The 21223-nt window shown below is 41.6% G+C and overlaps 1 protein-coding gene across 3 annotated transcripts in view; it reads left to right on the top strand.

Moving 5' to 3' along the window:
• LOC122407184 (uncharacterized) overlaps positions 1–21223 on the top strand; it is a 297472-nt gene that overhangs the window by 16685 nt on the left and 259564 nt on the right. For all 3 annotated transcript variants that reach the window (XR_006260168.1, XM_043413215.1, XM_043413216.1), the window contains exon 3: positions 13460–13636. Coding sequence is in view for 2 of the 3 variants with exons in the window: in XM_043413215.1 (XP_043269150.1) it covers positions 13467–13636 (170 nt within the window). In the remaining variant the exon portion in view is untranslated. The remainder of the gene's footprint in view (positions 1–13459; positions 13637–21223) is intronic.

Genomic DNA, 21223 nt, shown 5'->3' with positions numbered 1-21223 from the left:
GCCTCGCTTCATCACGAATTTGGTCACGTTTTTTTTGGAAATTAAACATCCCCTCATCCGTCATTGTGAAGCATCGTGAGCTGTCATTACGTGGCAGAACCTTTCATTTTTGCTTCTTGGAAGTTACACTCCTCCATGATCAGTTGACTGGTGAGATTTTCACGATTGATTGGAATAGATATTGAAGCTGCAACTACGAGATAGAAATCTTGAAATATAATATTAAAGCTTCTGAAACTAGCTTGGAAACGACGTCGACGTTGGATGTGCGCTCTGCTCAGCATCTATGCGAGTGTTAATATCCGCGGTGCAAAGCACCCCCGTGCAGTGCTAATTTTCATCAAGCTACGAACAATGTCAACCCGTCACTGAAATGTACTTGTGAAATAGACAGGAATGTCGAATTGTTGTAGGCAATTCCTCTCACCAGTAAAGCTTGTACGTAAGGTGGATCGACTCCTGTGCAGAGTTGGATCATTCTCGTACGGGATAATGCACACACGCGGGCAGACACGAGGATATGGAATAAGAGAAAGAGGAAGGAAGACATTCTGTTGGGTTTTAGTCATGTAGGAGAGTTGAGCGGTGAGCAGGAGTGCGGTTAACTTGAAGATGGCGTGATATTATTGCTGATATCTAAAAAAATTGAATTCATAAATAAAAAATATATACCTTCCGCTAACGCAACGGGTTTATGCTATCTAGCTTAGAAATTCTCCCTCGGAATGAATTTCATAAAGATCGAATACGTATACGTTAACGCGCGGGGGGATAAGAGAGATTATGGATTTCAATTGCATATGAGAAGGAAAGAAAGCTTATCGAACAATGACGAGTATGAAATATCGCTAAGCACAAGAATATGAGGAGTTACTGAGCTCCGTATCAGTCGCTATATTACATATGAGAATGTTTTGCGATCTTTCATATTCATAAGGCTGTTGGTCTTTCCCCTCGGAAAAGTCTACTCGCTTCCATACGTTTAGTGTGCAATTCACGGATATGGATTACCCCTCGAATCGTTGAACTCTTAGAATTTCTCTCTTCACTTCCTCGCATATTCTCTTGTCTATCTCTTGGTAATTCTCGTGCAAGATATTTCCATTTTGTCTGAGCGGATCAACGTCCAGACCAAACTGAGCATTGTCTGGATTCCCCGCGTAGCGATTCCTGCAGACATTAACCTGAGCCACGGACTGAGGCGAATCGACGACAGTGCGTACACGAATGTAACGTTAATTCTCTCCCGGTATGCATCTCAGTGTGTTTGGAATCTACATGCTCCCGTGCTGTTGTTAGATTTATGCATTCGTTGACACCGACGATCTTTCGACCGCGATGACGACTAGCTGGTGATCATCAACAGAAATGTGCTGCACCTACGCATGTTAGTCTTGTTATTGGTTGATTGTGCACCGTATGGGAAGAGCTTGACCTTTACAAAGTTCTTCTCTTCTTTAGGTTCACTCGGATGCGAATAATTTTTTATGGGAAGAGAGAAACAGATAATTATCGTGCATCTACAGAGTTAGGATAACAAAGAAATTTTTGGAGTTATCAGAAATGATCAAAAATTGCGGTTGGTAAGGGTCCTCAAAACAAAAAACTAAATTTTATGACGACAACGTTGAATTCTTTGTTTAAAACCGAAACCTTAGGCGTTTGGTACATTTTGATGTCCAGTAAAATATGTCAAATATCAGAAATTACAGTAAAAATTATTATGAAACTCGATAGAGGCTCGAGCATTAACAGCTCCGTTATCTGCTGGTTCGATGCTTGCCAAGATGCAAGTCTTTCTGAATCCTTGTATTTCTATAGTATTTCTAAGCCATGAAAGTTGGCATTAGTGCACATTGAAATGGCGCACAAAATTAGTGCAAAATAATAGAAAAAGCGCCTCTGTCCGGGTTTCCAGTTACTTTATTTTTGTCATTATTTAAGTGATGGAAAAATAACGGAATGCAAGAAGTCTAACGGTCTTCAACTCTGTTACTTCGTCATTAGAAGACTCGCAGCGATGCTTTGTTATGAGCCAATCATCATGATTGGCATTCCGTGGCAGAGGCCATCATTTTTATGATCACTTGAATGACCAGGCGAGTGTGGATTAGATAACGATTGGAGTGAATACTCATGTCAAACTGCACTTCCTCCGTTCCTATTACGCATGGGACCGCTGGTCGTTGGACCCCCATAAACATTTCCCCGCTATAACTACGTTGGTGGGGTGCAGCTATGGAATTTTCCAATCATGACACATAGGGTGCCACGAACTGCAAATTGAGGGGCAGGTTTGTGAGGATCTGGAACATTTAGGAGGCACTAAAAGGTTGGTCAGCCGTGTGAATCACGGACCCTTTGGGGAATCGTGGTCTTTGTCTTCTGCGGTAACGATTTTAAGTACGGACCAACCCTGAAAACACAGTTTTTTTAATAAAATATAACAACAAAACAAATAAGTTAAAATACAACTTAATAAAATCGCGTTAACTTTTAAAAAATTTACTATAAAACATCTACTAAGCTTTATCGCAGACACAAAGGAGTGAATAATCTCTGTATTCTGGGAAAGCTTTTACTGTTGCTTCCCAGTCGAGAATCACCCTCGCTGGTCAATACCTGTCCCTTAACGTTCACTCAGCTAAAGGTCACGTGATCTCTGCTTTGGCCATACGACGAAGAATCAACCAGAGCGTTGGTTTAGCTCCTGTAGTCCTATATAGGTTGGTTAGTCGCTGCTTCTCCGTGATCCTTTGCAATCATGCACTGACTGATTTGAGACCCGTCTGACCTCCACCAATCGGCCTGGGCTCTCGGCAGTTCAAGGTATCGAGCAAAGCTTACCCCATTCCTCGCTTCCGGCCTTTCAACCGAGACCTGATCCTGACCCTTTTCCACAGCTGCGTCTTCGGGTCGGAACAAGACTACGCTTTTGTTCTCTCCTCTTTCTCTCTTACCTTTTATATGCTTTTGCCAATGGAGTATATCTACCAGACTGTAAGACTGTATCAAATAAAGCTTGGACTAGCCAGATCTACTGGTAAACGGGAGAAAATAGTCTAACCTTTCTACTGGGACGTCTTCCATGCTGGCTTGGGATTCTCCGTGTCCTTCAAGGCCAAACTGTTGATGGATAAGCTACTATAAGCTCGGAATCGGAAAAATTGCAGAGTGCAGACTTCGTCTTTACATATATTTGCTAAGTTAGAAATGTCTTCTTAGGTTTTGCTACGAGCATTCAATGTACTAGCGGCAGAGTAAAAGTTGCAAATATCGATCGCACGGTGGCGTTTTTCAGGAGGTATTTCTCTTGAACTTGAATAGAATTTTTTTAAATACCTGTATTCTCTGGCATTTAAGGTGGCTCTGCAATAGAAATTACGTGAAAACGTTGCTGGACATTACAAACGTTAACGTCGGAAATGAAATTCAGTGAAGGTACAATTTTAATGCTCGCACGTGCACGACGAACCGACCAGGATTGACGTTCTTGCAATTTTTTATCAGCTAAGCTCCGGGAATGGATCTTGACGGCAATGAAATGGCAATAAACTGAAGTTCCAAAGTAAAGCATCTCATTAATTAATAAAATTGGACGAAGAAGCTAAGTGCGTAGTGAAGTTTGAAGAGGTCGAGAAAATACTGAAGCAACTGACTCTTAGCCCATCATAGCGGAGATGTTCACCATTGCTAAACAAAATTTTGAAATTGTTCACGTTTTATCCCTCTTTTTGATTAATGCCATCTCAAACCGGCCTAGCGTTTCTTATTAACCTCTCCATTGTTGTAGGATTGTGCCTTCAATACAATCCTTACGACACGGTTTGTACGATTAAGGTGACACGTGCACGTTGGATAGTCCACTCGATTCTGCCTTCAAAGTCTTCAATTTTTTTTCTTTCCCATGATTCGTCGGCCATGGATTTCTCTTTGCAATCACGAAAATGCTGGTTCAGCGTTGACTTAGATTGCAATCAGAGACTTTAAATGGAGAGAAAGATTTGGATGCAGCTTGTCACAGGGTTTCACAAAACGTTTGACAATAATCCAATTGAAGCTTCGAAAACGATGCCTGCAAATGGAAGAAGTTTTCGTTTTCAGAATATCATTTTTTTCTATCAATTAGTGCTTTCAGCTTCGCCTTCGAGGGAAGTCATGCGAGAACTTTAGCCAGCGGTACTTACACGGAGCGTACCCAGTCCATACCAGAGACAGAAGGTTGAATATCAATCATGATCGGTTTCCTAGACACTTAGGGACATCTGTTCAGCATTAGAAAGACAAGCACGACGCAGTGCTCTCTCATCTCTCGTTAGGAACGTCTCAATATTTAGAATTAACCTTCGAAAGGTTTTTGATTGATGATCATCAAAGTGCATTGTTTTCCTAGGTCGACTTTGTTGTTATTTCAATCTAGTATCCGGTATTACTTATCCATCAAAGCTATGCTAGTGATTCAGACGGCTCTTGATCCTTGATTTCGGCTCTATGTTTACACTCGTTAAATAATTTAAGTACATATTGTGATTTCTCTACACAAATTTACTGCAATGAATTTTCAATTTTAATGACTTTTGAGGAAATAAAAAAATGTACACTAATATCGGATCGGATATAATAAATTCGAAATTCTTTATTTTCAAATTCAATTTCAAATGAGTTACAATATTTTTTTTTAACGACTTCGTTCTTCGAGGTTCACGAACAAAACTGTCACTTCTCTTATTATTTTCTTTTTCTTCACTTTCAATTATTTTTCAAGAAAGAGTTGTTCTTTTTATCATTCCTTTTTACAATGTGAACATATCACATTCCGAATACGTCTTCTTCTCTTTCATGTTCCGTTTCCACACTAAATACTGAATCGATTGACCAAATTCCATGACATTTTTTGTCTTTTTTAGACTGAAGGATCTAGTTTTTCTCTCATGCAAAAAATGTAAAAAAAAGGTAAAGTGCGTGTCGAAAGTATTGAATGGGTTTACATGAAAGCTCGTCGGCTACAAGCTCCTGCGTTCCGTACATTCTTTAAAACCACCGTTAAAACAAGCCTCAGGGTGAAGCAAATAGATATAAGCAAACAAAACAGAAGCGCGGACGATACAGTGACATCGAAAAAATGGAGGTATTTTTTCCTCCTCCGTTTACGATGCCCCGGAGGGAGAAGCGAGAGCGTTTATTAAAATGTTTATTCGACGAGTTGGGTTGGACAGAGCGGGTTGTTGCGATAGTTGTTTTCATTTTTCCTTGTCGAGTCTCAATATCAGAGTCTAGCTCACGGCGAAAAAGTTAGTCCGCGATGGTGGTCGTGTGTGCGGTTTGGTCGGTGAAACGACAGTGTGTAGTTGAACGTCGGTGATCCAGAATCCACACTTTTCGTGCTCACCATCACTGAACCAGGCTCCCCGAATTCCGGAAACGACCAAGGGATTATTCGTCGTAGTCTCCATTCATTATTATTACCTTCAAAAGCTGGGTTTGTGGCTGGACAAATATACATGTATATACGAGCTTCGTCCTTTTTCCCCCTTATTACGTCAACGAGGCGTAAATTCGTTTATCTTGTGGGATCACGGTAGCCTCTTGCTTCATCCCCTATTTTGAGTCTGCTCCTCCCACTCCACGGGTATTCTCGTTACCTTCTTCGCGTTCGCTCTCACGCGCTTGTTCTTCTTTTATTCTTAATGCTCCAACTTGCAGTGGCTGGCTTTGGCAGTCTCCTGTTTGTTAATTCTTTTTCCCCTTTCTGTTATTTTTTCTCATTTTCGGTGAAAATCCTCTACCCCTTTGCAAAACTTATTAGACCGGGTCTTGAAAGCCCAAACTCGAATATTTACTCGAAAGTAGTTTTATCGCGAAGGGGTCCGAAGCCATATCTTGGACGTAGCAGTAATGTTCAACATAATTATGCCTGCAGGTGCGAATTCCACACCTGCACCACCCGCGAAAGGACGACGAGCAGACATTAAGTCTCGTTCCCCTTGCCCAGAATGAAGCGTCTCTAAAACTCACGCCTTCGAAACCTTCCGAATTATGTGCTAAATAGCCAAAGAACAAAATGCCACAGTTGGATAAATACAACGTTAAGGATGACCAGAAGGGGCCGCGGCAAAGAGTGAAAAACTATCGAGACACCCATTCCCGTCAAAGCATTCGTGCTGACGAAATTTATTTTTAGCTCTCCTCGTACACGCCTTCTCTAGATGTTCTGGGTGGCCTCACCGCGCCTAATATCTCACTAGACCTTCAGATGAGCCGTCCTAAATGCTGCCTCAGTATCTTTATCCGTAGACGGATTTGCTCCTCGAGTAAGTCAATTTGTCACCGGATTGTATCAACTGGAGCCTTTTCTGTATATCACGTTGACAGGAGTGTCAAAGCTGCTATAGATTATTCGTTATATCAAGAGAAGCTTATAGCTGTTCACATAAAAAAATTGCTGACTCGCGTGAGTCGATACTAGTCCCCGATAATAATTGGAATCCTTTTTCTAGATGAATTACGACACTACTTTTAGTGCTGCTAATTTAATGAGTAAGATACGAAAGTGTAATTCTCTGGAGATTTGCCAGAAGATGTACTCGTCAAGATTTTCATGGCAGCGAATGCGATCCTTAAGAACAGCGAGTAATTCAAACGAAATAGTCCTCGGCAATATTTCACTGCTGATTCATGTTGATCTTTATTGTGTCGCGCGGGGTCGCGCAAACCTGAGGAAGCGTAAATGTGTCTGGTCGTTGACGAACCGTGTGCTTAGTTATTCAAGTAGTCTGGAGAAACTCATGCACATAAGCTAAGAATGTGCTCATGAGAACTGCTCAAGCTAAAAGAGTAATGGGATCCGAGAGAGGCGTGTAAAACACGTGCCGCTTACACGTATGATATGTGATGGGTATGAGAAAATAACGGGTGGTCGCGCGTGTTGACCGCTGCTGGCTAAGCTTCGTCGGTTTATCTCCCACGATGCTTTCCCATTGACAGAAAAAGTTCACAGGAATTGGAAGTGTCATGGAAATCGGTGGATGACATTTGGAACAAAGAAGATCGATGATGAATCTGCGGGACGTCGTTTCGACTTTTGGCTTCCGATCAACTCCTCGTGAGGGTTCGAAGAGCCTGGGTTATCATTCGCGTTGGCATTATTGTTTTCGATGACGTGGCATTCCTGCTTCTGGGATTCAGTGCGAAGGATCATCGCACCTCGTGATTTTCCCAGTCAAAGGAAACATCAGTGCACAGAAATATATAATGAATAAAGAGAAGACTCGAGGTGCGTACTATCTGCAGAAAGAACGGAGATGCTCGCTTGGCATTGGGCACGCAATCTCATATTCTGACGAACAAAAGGACGTAAGCTTCGGCGATTTAACAAGTGACGAAAATCTGGGTTACTTTCCTTAATAATCGATTGAGGTTTGAAGTCCGCGTACGTTTCCCATTTCCCATTTCCATTCCCATTTCCAGTCTCCACGGCATTAAACGCTACGATTTTTTTTCCCACGCATTAGGAAAGCACAGTGAGTCGAATTTATTGCGTAGAATCAGGTAATTCAATGTCCTGCTGCGACTCCCAGAATCAGTGTTCGCTGACTCGTCTTCTTTCATCTCGTTCGTAGCGCTGATTGCGTCTGCCTCCTGACGCATTTCGTGGTCGCTGCAAACGTTATTATTTTTCGCAATTTGCTAAGAATGTGCTTCTCTATTGTTGCGCATCTCGTTACACGGAGCTTTTTCCTCTGCATCATGCCTCGCGTTATCATTCATTATTATTTTTCATCTGTGCCTCGGTCTCTGCGTGTCCATGCATGCAGATATGTTCGCGGTGTTGTTGTTTTTCCCCCCACCTCTTCGGGCATTTGTTTTCACAACGTTTTTTTCTACCTATCGCTCTATCTCTATAGCATCCGGGCTACCCTGGGGCTGCTTTTTTTGTTGAGCCTGTCCAACCCATTTGCCACCCACGCGTTCAGCCCGATCCCGTGTTTTCCAGACTGCAACGTTCGCGCGCTCGCACATCAACAGCCACGGACCGAAACGCGGTGTGGATATCCATTGTATATATTGCATCAGCCCGTGTATGACTGCGTTCGCTTGTATCTTCAAGTATCCAAGAGCTTTCTCCACCTCTTTTCCTCTGACTCCTCTGCTCCTTGTTTGTTCCCTCGATTTTCTCTGTTTTTTTCCCGTTCTCTCAAACCCTCTGCGAGATTCGAACGAGGGTACAAACACATGCACACGCCGGGGGCTGCATATTTTAACCAACTTGGCTCGCATTGTTCTCACATATCCTTGCATTCTACTGACGTTCTTCCGTCCTCTTTACACTTGCTGTCTTTTGCTCCGACTCTTTTTCCTCTTTTCCTCTCTTCTCTCTTTCTCTTCCACTGTGTCACCTTACTGAGCGATACATCAACTCCACACGTCAGGAAATAATGATCGCGCAACATGCATGCATACACGCACGGAGACTGAACGAGCCACACACGACTTTTCACAACTTGGGCCCATTCTTAGGCGTTTGACACGATCTGTACATGCTTTTTTTTTGTTTTACGCGACCATGGCATCCCTTGCGGAAATTCTCGAGGCCCCGGCTGTAATGTCTTCCTCTCCTTTCCTCTCTCCGTTGTTCGTTCTGTTTTCTCTTCATTCTTATGCGCACGGCGATATGATGATCCATAATTTTTTTCTCATCCCTTTGCCTCTGACAAACAAGAGACATCTTGAATGAGCATATCTCGTCGTAAATACTCCGACTGCTTCTTGTTGCACGTCCGCGAGCAGTCCCTCCGAGCAGTCACTTTGTTTCAAGCTCAGGTGTTTACGAACCAGTACCAACGGCACTATCAACAAAAAGTTTAGCACAACTCGCTTGTATACGAGACTCGTGATAATCGTCGCTCCAACTGCTCCCCCGATTTCACCCTCCGCGATGGGCAACACCAGCTCTTAACTATTCACGCTCCACCACGCACAAACATACTTCCATAAGTTTAAGAACTTTTTCACCAGGAATTAATGACTGCTTCGCACTCTTCATCTCTGAGACATGTTTTCATTTAAAATCACAACGTTTTATTCTTCGCTGTCTCCTCCAGGATCCAATGAACCGTGCAGTATTTTTGCTCCCTCCTTTTTTTGCTGCATGTACCGGACTCTGTGGACTGGCGATCAGAAGCGTGGCAACGAAAAAATGGGCGATGGAGACTATTGGGAGCGAAATGCAGTAATTTTTACACTCCGTAATCCCAGTGTGGAATCTTGCTACGATTTATGCCATTTCCATTGTTGAAAATCTCAATTTCTACGTTTCGGGTATTTGATGTTTCATGATTTCGAACAATTATCTTCTGAATCGGAAATATGTATTCGTCGCTGAACTATTCGTCGAATGGTGCCGCATTAACGATCCGAAGAACAATGAAGAATGGACGGAGCATATCCCGCGAGGATGCTGTTAAATTACCGAACATCTATTCACTCTCGTGCTGAATTATCCTCGCAATGGATTAAACCACATGGAGGTACCTGGATTGCCATTAATATGCGGGGAAATAGTCGTTGAAGAGATTTTACGGATGTGAGGCAAACAAACAGTGGATAAATGAACGGATGGAAGCGGGAGAAGTCGACAATATCATTGAGAGATTGACCTGGATAATTAAGTCGCATTGAAACATAAATGAGCTCATTGTCCAACGAGCTGGTGGATTCGTCGGCCAGATGATGGGGAATTCCTCGAAGCACCTCACTGTAGGATTTCGAGTAGGTCATTGACTCGTGTGGTTCCGTACTTTCATCCTTTCTTTTGCTTCGTTGCTGGGCCCGAGATTTTAAAGGCTCGTCGTCGTCTCGCTCATAACGATGACGAATGAAAAGCTTGCACTCAAATCGGTGCACCCTGGTGAATGCACTCGAAGAAATAGAGGCTTTTGCGATCAGCGTTTAATGGAACGTCGGAGGAATATTTGGAGTAACGAAAGAGGAGCGAAAGATAAAATCGAATTGAATGAATGAGTGAATTTTAATATGCATTGGGTTTCAATGAAATTTTGCAGGAGGATCGAACGTGAATGCAGCCACTGCATTATGTAAAAGTGAAAAATAATTCTAACAAATGCTCCTCGATGTTTTATTTTTATACTTCTGGAACGTTTTAATGGCACCGTCCGCGTTGTAATAGTGGTAGGCGCATTGGGTGCAGCACGTTTACGTTATCGTTTCCGGCAAAAGTTACAAGTAGGGGTTGGCCTGCCTCTGCTTTCGGTAGGCTCGGTTGGTTGACGTAAAAATAGTCGAACGAGCTAACGGAAACCGCACCAGGTTACCCGTTACTGTGCTGCGCACGATAACCCCTTGGCATTTTCTCCACGCCTTTAATTTCTCCTCGCCTCTTCTTTCGTTTTAAAATTCACCGTAATACTTTCTCGCTCCTCTTGATCCGAGTTTTGCTTCTCAACCAGTTCCAGTTCTTTTTAGTCTACGCTTACCATTTTTTTCGGTTCTCTCATTATTTTTCTCCTCCTCGTGCGGCTACAATTTTTTTCCATTTACTATTTCAGTCTCGGTAGTGTTTGGAGCAAAAGGACGTCATATCCAACCATGCCTGATGATTTTTTTTCGGCTCCCTTCTTAGGAACTGTTTTCTCGTCTGAAAAACCGATTCGCTGGAAATCGAACTATATCTTCCGCCCTGCGATTACTGTCGACAATTTTAGAAAACTTGCAAGACGATTGAGCCCAATTTTCAATGCCCTTTCAGCATGTGGAGAGTTGCAGAGCGTTTCTCTTCAGAGTGGCTGCTATTTTACTGCCAACTTGACCCTAAAAGGTGTGCTATTGGATTTTCCAGGGGCCGTCGTATTTGGATTTGCGGGTGAATGACAAGATTTCGTTAACAGCAACAATTCCGAAACGAGAAATTGTACCGGGGTCAAGAAAAACCTCGCAGTCCAAAACGAATTTACAGCGTTTTACAAAAAATATTTGTCAATGCTGGTCCTCAGCACACTGAGTGGGGCTGCAAAAAATCTCAAAAGGTTCACGCTTCTTCACATTCCGAGAACGAATTAAACACACATACAAGCAAATATAGATTCACTCGTATGTTCTAATATATTAATATCGTCCGCGAGTGCAGCTCCTTGAGATTGCAACCGATCGACAAAAACTTCCCGTTTTGCCAGGTCTTTTCACCAAGAAGGCTCTTGACTCGATCCTCAGCCAGGCAATCGTTGCAAAGTTCCATCAACTTCTCAGCGACTCTCCGCGCCTTAAAAACCATCATCCTGATACAACATGAAGGAAGGTCTCGACGTCTGTACTTTCTATCCTCCATTGAACTTTTTTCTACGTAATGTCCTTAATTTTCCATTTATTTACACAAATCGAGTAGAAAAATCTGTACTCTACAGATGGCTTGTGTCAATTGATTTTGGATTCAAGTCAATTTGGAGCTTTCTAGTTCCAAGTCAATTATTTCACGCGAAAACTTCAGAAATTTTGTCCCCCGGATTTTGGTTGATTTTCTAGCCGTTTATTTCCACGAAAAATTGAGTTCAACGTTGCACTTCTTTTTTCGTGTTATCATCAACACGGTTAAAAAATTTTTGTTGCTGCTGATAAAGATCGTTTTGAGACCGTGTTGAGCCTGCGGAAATCGGTTTGTTCATCATCACGACTCATCTTGTGTCTTACTTCACAGACGGTCGAAAAAATGTCCATCATTGTCTCGGTTGCAATTGTTTGTCGCCCGAGAAATATTGCACGTAACAAAAGTGCGGAAAGAGACGACGAATTATTCAATGGCGCTCTATTTTCCGCGCCGTACGATGCATATTTACACCGGTGCTTGTATGTTTACAGCACTCGCTTCCGGCGCGGGCTGCTGCTAGTTTAGCCCGTATTCGTGTAAATATGCATAATAAGCTCATGCGGCAACTTCGCTTTCGACGTGCTTCGTCTTTTTCAGTACTTTTTAGCTCAAATGCTATCATTTCATCACTATTTTCAAGTGACTTTCGTCTTCACAATATTTTTCATTAAATATTGTCAATTTTAAAAATGAGGCAGACCTCAAATGGGGGGGGGGGGGGGCGGATAAACACAAATGCTGAAAAACTTTGCCAAGATTTTTCCAAAATCATAGTATAAAATTAGCAATTCGAAAGAACCTGAATCCGAGTTACCCATGCACGGAATGAAACTCAATATTTTACGACTGCATAAGATAATTAATGCATTTTTAGACGCAGAATCTGATGAAACGAATTCGTCGAGTATTCGCTCTATTCAGCAGCTTTTTTTTCACTGCTGCAGAAAATACTCGATGCTTTTGGCTGCTATTAGTTGCTCTTTTTCTCATGCTGTGTCAACGCGCATCATTTAGCTTCGAATTTTCTTTCTGTGTTCAAGGTGATGCACTGTCGCGACGGGCTGTTTTGAATTTTCCTATTTTTTCTGTCAGTACTCATTTGCTCCTCTCCGCCATTCCAGCTCGAGTTGCAATTCGTCTGTATGCGTATATGCAACTGTGTACGCAGCGTTTTCAAAGTTTATGAGCGTTCTGTGATGTCACGCAGCCTTTTGAGCTCCTACAGAGAAATGGCACTTTTATGACTTCGCGTATGCTTCACACTGTCTATAGAGCGCTTTTTACTTTTCCCAATGCCATACCGAACCGATGTGTAGGCATCTACTCACAATTGGTGGTAGGTCGTACCGTGACTTTACAATTCACAAGAATCTTCTGCACTGAGAGTCCCTGATTATGCTTTCAAAAGTCACGTGTCAATGCTCAGTTGTACTCCCATTTTTTCTAATGTTTTGTACACTCTCGTATTTTTATAAATCGAACCTAACTCACTATTCCATTTTGTTTGGGTTTGTAGAGCATTTTTATATTTTTCCGTCACTTCATTTTGTCTCCCCTGAAAACAGTGTATTCGTATCTGTTATACGTCTATGAGAATCTGTCGTGGAATGTTCAATTACCGCGTTGAACAATGCTTGTAACTGAATTTTCACGAAAGCCTATGAAAAGCTGCCAACTGCATGGAATTGTGATTTTTATTTTGCGTTATCCAGCTTCGAGGTATAATTGAGCGAAATAACAAGTGGATTCCACAACGTGGATTGAATTCAGGAAAAAAATATGGTGATGGGAATGCATCGGAGGTTTTTCAGTGCAGCTCGAATATATGACTGCGTCATTCGATTTCAATGGAATTATTCAATAAAATACGTTGCGAAAACCGAGCTGAAATTGATTGTCGTATATTTTTTTTTATTCTTCCATCCACCAAGGTGATTCTATGTACAAAATTGATTGGAGCTTCGACTCGCGTATCATATTACATAGTAAAATAAACGTTACAACAACGTTGTTACATGCATTGGAGATATCGAACAACTGAAATATTGACTAATGGATATTGGTGGTTTAATTTGATTATAGAGCAAAGATGGAAGTACGAACGGAACGTCCTCGAACAGCGGGGCGAATAGCGCCTACGGGACGTGTTACGCCGACCGTTAACCAAAGTATGCCCGGGGGTGGAAGGCGAAAGGCTATACCGGTACCACCACCGAGGGTGCCAACCCCTATGCCCACTGCGAACAACAATCAGCAAAGGTAAACACTCCATAGCTCACGACACTATAATTAATATCAAGCATAGTAATTAAAAGGCCAATTGGCATGACCAATTACATTTTAATGATGTCGGCAATCGTCAGATTTTCATCGTATTATACAAGGTGTACTAATTACACCTGAATGAGAAATTGGCGTTTCAGTCTGTCGCAAAATATTAAACATTTCAATGGAACATTTTGAACGATGGACGGATGCAGTACTGAAAATGGCATTATGTTAAATCACTCGTAATTTCATGCAAATTATTCGGTTCGCGGTTCCATCTAAATTCTCATTTTGTAAGTTCGTTTGAAACACTAATTATCTTTGAAGTCTTGATGAAGAATCATTACTTTTTATTATTTCGGATCTTACCGGAGTCTAGGGACTTCGAGAGTTTCTTTATCAAATAGAAAAGAGACATTTTGTCTCTTCCGACCTTATTTTTATATCGTTGTACGATTAGAGCATAGAGAATAGAAGCATTTATTTTTAGATCCGGCTCGAGTCATAATATCCACTTTGTAGCTTTTGTTTTTCCGTTCCTTTTGCTGTGAGGGATGAAAATTTCACGAAATCCAAGCCAAACGGACGCAAAGTCCTCTCCGCTCGGTGAGCTGTCGCCTTTTGAGAGATATCTTAATTTCATCTTGACACTGTCAAATATACCGGTTTATCGCGGTTAGTCAAGATAAATTGCAAAGGGCAAAGTGCCCGGAGGGTCAAGTGGCACAAACTCGATGGTGACCTCTGGCGTTTATGTGTGCAGTTAACCCTGCGAGAATACCGCTTCGAGATTCTCTCTCTTTTTCTCCCCCCTCTCTCTCTCTCTCTCCATGTATTTTCCTCTTGTCTCGTACCTCTCTTTCTTTCTCTCTCGTAGCCGACCTGTCACGAAATCGCTCTACTAAATCTCGTCGACATCGTCACAGCTCCCTTCGACGACTACGTTATTCCTGTCTCTTGTTCCATGTGTTTCTAGCAGGACTCATTTATTCCGTCTCTAACACCGCTATATCACTCATTTATTCAGGCTTCAACCCTACCATATCATCAACCGCGCACCCGTTGTTTCAGTATTAACTTACGCGTTTCATCCCACGCTTGTGCAACTCATCTTGCATAGGCAAATAATCCTAGGATTAATGAGACCACTCTATACAATTGTCACTTTGACGAAGCACGATGGGGTTGCTGGGCATGCTAATTTTCGAGTTCACTTGAATATGTCATCTATCAATCTTAATATCTTGTTTTTCTGCTTCGCTGAGAAAAAAATTGTTGCAATAGAACAAGAAAACATCCATGATTATCATCGTTCCGATCATGTCGATTTGGAGAGGACGATCGAAAGATAAAAAATGAATAAAATAAGTACAGACAAGCAGACCGCGCGACGTAAGTCGATTTTGAAGTTTCTGGACAAAAAGTCCTTGACGCTTTCCTCGGTAACTGCCTGTTACCGAAATATTCATCGTACGTCGTCGTCTTTTTCTTCGGAGTTGCCTCATCCATCGATCTTCAATGAGCTCGACGTGGTTATCGGTAAATTTTGCATTAACGTATGTTCAAAATCCAATCCTGAAAGTAATTTCGTTGCAGCCAATCTTGTGCTTTCTTCTTTTTATAAAATTTCGAAAATTTCCCTAGAGCGACGAGTCGTGCCGTTGACATGTTTTTTATCGAACGTGCTGCGTCAATATCCGCTGTCTCAGCTGATCGATCCGCAATACAATGCGAACTTTGGCCGGGAGGACATTTTATGGGAATTTTGTAGCTGTAACAGGTCACACTGGAAGGTCGAAGTGGTCTGTAGCAGCGGTCATATCAGTCACATGTTACCGGAGACTTAACCCGTGGTGCTTTTGTCAAGCTAAGCACAAGCCTCACACAAATAATGCCTCGCCTTTCCGTTGGCAGCTTTTGAGAGCGTTCCTCTGGTGGTCTCGACTAACGCGAGTTTCCCAGATGTCGCGTGGTTCACGGTGGCTGGTCAAACCATTAAGTACGCAGGGATTAGTTCGCAACGGCTGATTAAAGTTACGAAAACATCGGATTAACCCCGTTCTTCGTCCCTTCTTCGCAATCTACCGTTACAGCCAACAGAGGATTTTATATTTGTGCACGTTCGTTCAATGTCTGTTTAGTCTCTTCTTGGTCCAAATTGCAATTCGGTATACCGAAACGAGAGACTACTGATAAGGCGGGAGTTGTGTTTCCACCTTAAGAGCCTAAAAGAAAAGACTTTTTTTTGGCTGGGGACTTATCACTTTGGTTTCGGAGTTGGCACACTCTTAAAAAGACCCGGAAACGCTGCAAGGAACTTGCCTGTTATTTCGTGAGCCGAAATAAGTTGCTTTGTCCCAGAGTGATCCTTCTGAAAATACGAACAATGCGGCACTTTTGAGTTCCACGATGTCTTTGTCGTCGTGTTTCAAAAGCCTTTAATGGTCACAAGAATTTGGTGAACACGATTGTCTGGTCATTAAAAACACGACTTGACGACCAGCCATCTAAGTTTGACTCCAACCTTAACCAACCATGAACATTGAATGTGTGCACACACACGTTGATACGAAGCGAACTGAAAAAGCTGGTCCGAGATCGTGTGCGCGGTTCACTCGTTGGCGCGCCGGGTTCAAGGGTCTCGTGGGTGGTCACGGACTCTACTGGCAAGGTGTCAGGGCTCCTCGTCGCGGCCGTGCACTTTCAACAAGAGCCTCGAGATCTCTCGGCTCTAAATCCTTTTTTTTCACGTTTCACGCTCGCACTTGCCTCTTTTATTCTCGCTTTTTCGTACGCGCTTAATCTTCTTTCTTTCTCACTGCCTTTTCCTCGCGCATTCTCTCTCATTCCAAATGCACTAGAAGCTTGTTTTTTCATTCCCGCTCTCCTTTACCGTGCTTTCATCGTCTGCTAGTTTGACGCTTTGTATTCGCGTAAAGAAGATTATGAAATTCAATAGAAAGTCTGCGCATCGTTTTGTCCAACCGAGTAGCTCGAGTTATGCCGAATAACGAGTCTCGCTAACGAAGATCCTACTTTTTGTTTAACGTAATTGCAAGATTTTCAAAGCGTATAACATTTTTATATAATATTCAATGTGCAGTTATTCTAAAAAACCTCAAGTAGCATCAACCTCGTACCCCTGAAACATAAATTACCCAGCAGAAATTTCTCTGGCTCTTGTTAAACTCTCTCGAGTGGCATCCTCGTGATACATTTTCCATGAAAGCCAGACCTCCTTGGGAGTCCAAGAAAGTTTGCGGTTCACAACTCAATACAATCATTAGGAATCGACCATTTTTGTACTTGTCGCCAAATCTTGAAAAGCTTACTCATTTTCAGCGAATTCAACGATCTAAAAAGTGCCATCAAGATCTTCCATTTCAATTACTAAAGATCGTTCAAATTTCCATGCCTTCCATCGAAGAACTTTCGAGTTTGAGAAGTTCGAAAACTCTTCTTTGACAGTTCTTTTCATCTCGGTTTACACATGCGAACTGGCGATAAGCTGCTTAGAGAGCGTTTAACGATATTTCCTAATTAGAGTTGAAAAGTTTCATAAACGTTGAATCTTCATACGAGTACAAAATGAATGAGATAATATTCTGCATAGCAAATGACACCGACATCGAATCACGTGAGTATCACCAAAGTCTGAAGCTTTCGGAACACTCGAGTAGCATAAGTTTTGCTGCAAAACATTTCTTCGGGTTGAAAAGAGAAACACCATTTTTCGTCAATAATATATTTTGATTATTATCCAACAAGTGGAATTGTTTAAGGTGCATTCAGTCCGGAATAATTTTCCAATTGCCATTGTTTTGTATAAATTCCGCAGACTTTTACTCAAATTCCTCCACGTCCCTCGAACTTTCCAACTTTTAAAGTTCGAGCTCGTGTTTCGATGAGATATCCGAATGACTAACGGACCTTTTTTCATCATCATAATGGTAGAGAGTTTCAGTGGATTCACCGAATTTTACACCGCGGCTGAAATCGATTGATTCTCCGGCGAGCCCGCATGGAAAGATTTTCCCCCTCGAGGAAAAACTTTTTCCAGGTTACCTCATGTGGTTTATCAGTTTCGGTGGTGTGTGCATGAAAGCAACGAGCGTTGTGTCCTGTTCTGTACACGCACTTTAAATGGATGCTGGTGTGTAGATTCATTAGGATATACAAACCGACAGAACCCGAAATTCTGGTGGCCACAATGCAAATACGTGCTTCTCGCGGTAAGGGAGAAAAAAATGGAGCGAGAGAGAGAAAGGGAGGGAGAAAGAGAAGGAAGAAAATAAATGTCTATATAAAGCGCAATCGGAAGCTTTGTATCAAAGACTCGCCCGTATATGTTCATTAGGCGGTATTTAGCTTCGCCTTTCGGCACAGTTTCAAATACCAACACAGGGCTATATAAATGGTTCGCTATACGGGAAACTCACAATATTATACCGAGTATTTTTAATGCTTTTGCGTTAATCTCTCAAAGTGAATATTGACAAAGCAATATTTGAATTAAATCCTTTGCTTATTGCATCGTGAATAAAAATTTAGGATCTGACATTTATAGGAATGATAAATAATTGAATATTTGTGATTAGAGTCATGAGGAAATTTCCAGGAGAGAGTTTTTGATTTATTATTTAATGAAATATAATCATTCGTTTTTAATTCACAACTGCGTTTCCCCAAAATATTTTTCGGACAAACATTTATACATTTTGTTCGTTCTATAAATAGAATTTTCGTTTTTTATTCTGACAACAATTGAATGCTTTATCTTTGTTACTGAAAAACAATGGATCCTACTGCTTTCATTTAACGACCTATTTCGAATCTCAAACGAAGCATAAAACAATCGATTTAAAAATATTCTGCTCGACAAAAGATTGGAATACGTTGCCGGTACGGTTTTGTTAATGGAATTCAACAGATAGGAATAAAAAAGGGGATTATTCCAGCTCAAAGGCCAACTCTTTAGCAGATATCCATGTCCCCGGTTTTGTTTTTCTTCTATCTCATTTTGTATCTTATTTATATAACCTATATATAAATATATGCTTGCACAGTATATACACGAGTCAAAAGACTAATGAAGCTGCTCGGTGTGTTTCAACCGTTTATATATATACATGCTTCCTTGAGCCAATTAGCTTTTTCTCTCTCCACTGTAATGCTCCCACCGCCCGATTTTGTGTCTCTCGCGTATATCTTTACAAAGGAAAACAGCACTTTGCTTTCCGCCATCTCGCAACATCTACAGATATGAGACAAATATCGCGTTGTTGAGTACGCAGAAATAGTGAAAAGGAAAACAAAACAAATTGTTCAACCCTCAAGCGACAATACATGAGAGACGCGTATCATTCTTCTTCTGACATTTTTTGGTGAATTGAAAGAAAAAAATGCTCGAAAATAAAAAGCAGAGGGGAAACTACGGGACCAAGTTTCAGCACACGAAATTTTCTACGTAACGAGAATCCGTTCCATATGCTTATTTATGACGTCCAGCTTCGAAGAATCCACTGGCATTATGCATTTAAACTTTTACGAGTGTCATAAATGTTTAATCTCCTAATTTATACTTTCCTGTTAAGAATTAAGTACAGCATCGTTCGTCTCAACGGCTTCAGATAATAAGGAATGTTCGGATCGTGGGCGTTTGGGATTCGCTACTTGAGAAGCTCTTGCGTCAAAAGCGGCCGCACGATTCTTTTTAAATCGACGAGTCAAAGTAACAATCATATTCATTGTAGACTGCTTCGCCACGGTACACTTACGAGGAATAGCAAAAAATTCAACGATTTGGAAAGGACAGTGTGCCAGTACGATCGTAAACATTCTCGAGTCTGCAGCGGCCGTCGAGTTCAGGGAGTTTCACAAAAACTTTGGGGCGTTTGAAAAGCTTCTGAATCGCCAAGTTCGCATTGGAATTATATGTCGACGATGTGATTAGCGAAATTCATACATTTGCCCATTTCCTCTTGGATACGAATCGCCTGGATACGAATCGCTAATTAACTCGGTTAGCAAGCGACGAAATGCCACGATTGACCCACGTCCTGACGAACACTGTCGTCGCTCCTTTCGATTTCAACCCATTCGCTCTTTCATCTCAATTAACTTTGGCTTGATTTGTACCTCGCGAGTATACGCACGGTTTGTACATAGACGCGTATTAGGATTGACCATCAAAGGTAAATCTGCACGGGCTTGCCCCGTGACAAGATGGGACGGATCAAAGTATTAGAAGTTTCTTGATCAGTGAAATACGTAAGCCGCTTTTCTTACACTTGTATAAATAACAAGCTTCCCTAGTGTCACTTATTGTCTGTTCGTTCATTCAAATTCAAAGATGAGACGCAGTCAATGAAATTACTCAATTACAAATTACTTAATTATATTTCTGAAAAATCACGTCCTCGTTTAAAAAATGACGACTTAAGATCGCAAATGTGCGAGGCTTCTCAAGTATTTATTGCTTTCCAATGGCACAGTGACATTAATCCTTCGAATATTCGTAAGTAAATATCGTGCAAAGGATAATTTAGTGGGAAGTTTATGAGTATTTTTGATTGATTTATTATTGAAAAATGTGATTTTATGAATTTTTGTTTGTTCGTCTTCCCGCCTATTGGTCGGTATCCGTCTACTCGAGGGTCGACTCCGTGTATGGATCGAGGTGAAAGAAGTGATCAGTTTTGCGCGTGTATAACATAAATTTGAAACGTATCGAGGAATTCCTTTGAAAAGGCGAGTAGCACGAATTCTGTTATTTATTTTTTTTTTTGCCGGTATTAACGTCGAACGTCGAACTCGTAGGAGTATCGAAGAGTCAACGAATAGTCGTCGGGAGACGCACTTCCCGCGGGACCTTTGAAAGCGCCGCGAACGCGTAATAATCGAGTTTTCAGCAACGCGAATAGCCTCGAGTGACGGGATCACACCCTTTGTTGGCTATCGAACCGTTATGCTTTTAACGAATCGCGACGGTTAACTTACTCTCGTCGACCCTCGTAATCTCATACACGGATGCACATATATAAAACGTGCGTGGGCAATACGAGCCGATGTTAAAGGGCGAGAAAGAGAAAGAGAGAGAAAAAATATGCGAGACAGGGAATGAGAGAAACTGATGAAAAGCAGCGAAGCTTTGTGACTTTCGTGCGTCTAGAATTACGAATGAGTTTCGATTGGTAATCGATATACATTCAGACTTTTTATACTTTGCAACACGTTTCATAGACGTAATAATCTTCAGTATTTATATCCGCTTCGAATTAGGCTGGAATTTCAGGAACTTATGCATATTTCTATCCTCTAATACTCGAATCGTGTCCATTTGCGGTGGACACGATGACTAAAAAAATTTGTTCATCCGACCGATAACAAATTTATACCACTTATTTATTATAATGATAGCTAGGGCCTGGACGAAGGATTTTTGTATTTTGTTGGAAAAAAAATTGTAACAAAAAACCGAAAATTTAGCACCTCGAAAGATGAATTTTTTGTTAAAACTGTCGCATTTTTTTTAATCCAAATTCTTACGAATCCTTCGTCCAGGCCCAAGCTATTGTT

Source organism: Venturia canescens, chromosome 2, assembly GCF_019457755.1.
Source record: "Venturia canescens isolate UGA chromosome 2, ASM1945775v1, whole genome shotgun sequence".
Lineage (NCBI taxonomy): Eukaryota > Metazoa > Arthropoda > Insecta > Hymenoptera > Ichneumonidae > Venturia > Venturia canescens.
This window is presented reverse-complemented; position numbering and strand designations above follow the sequence as displayed.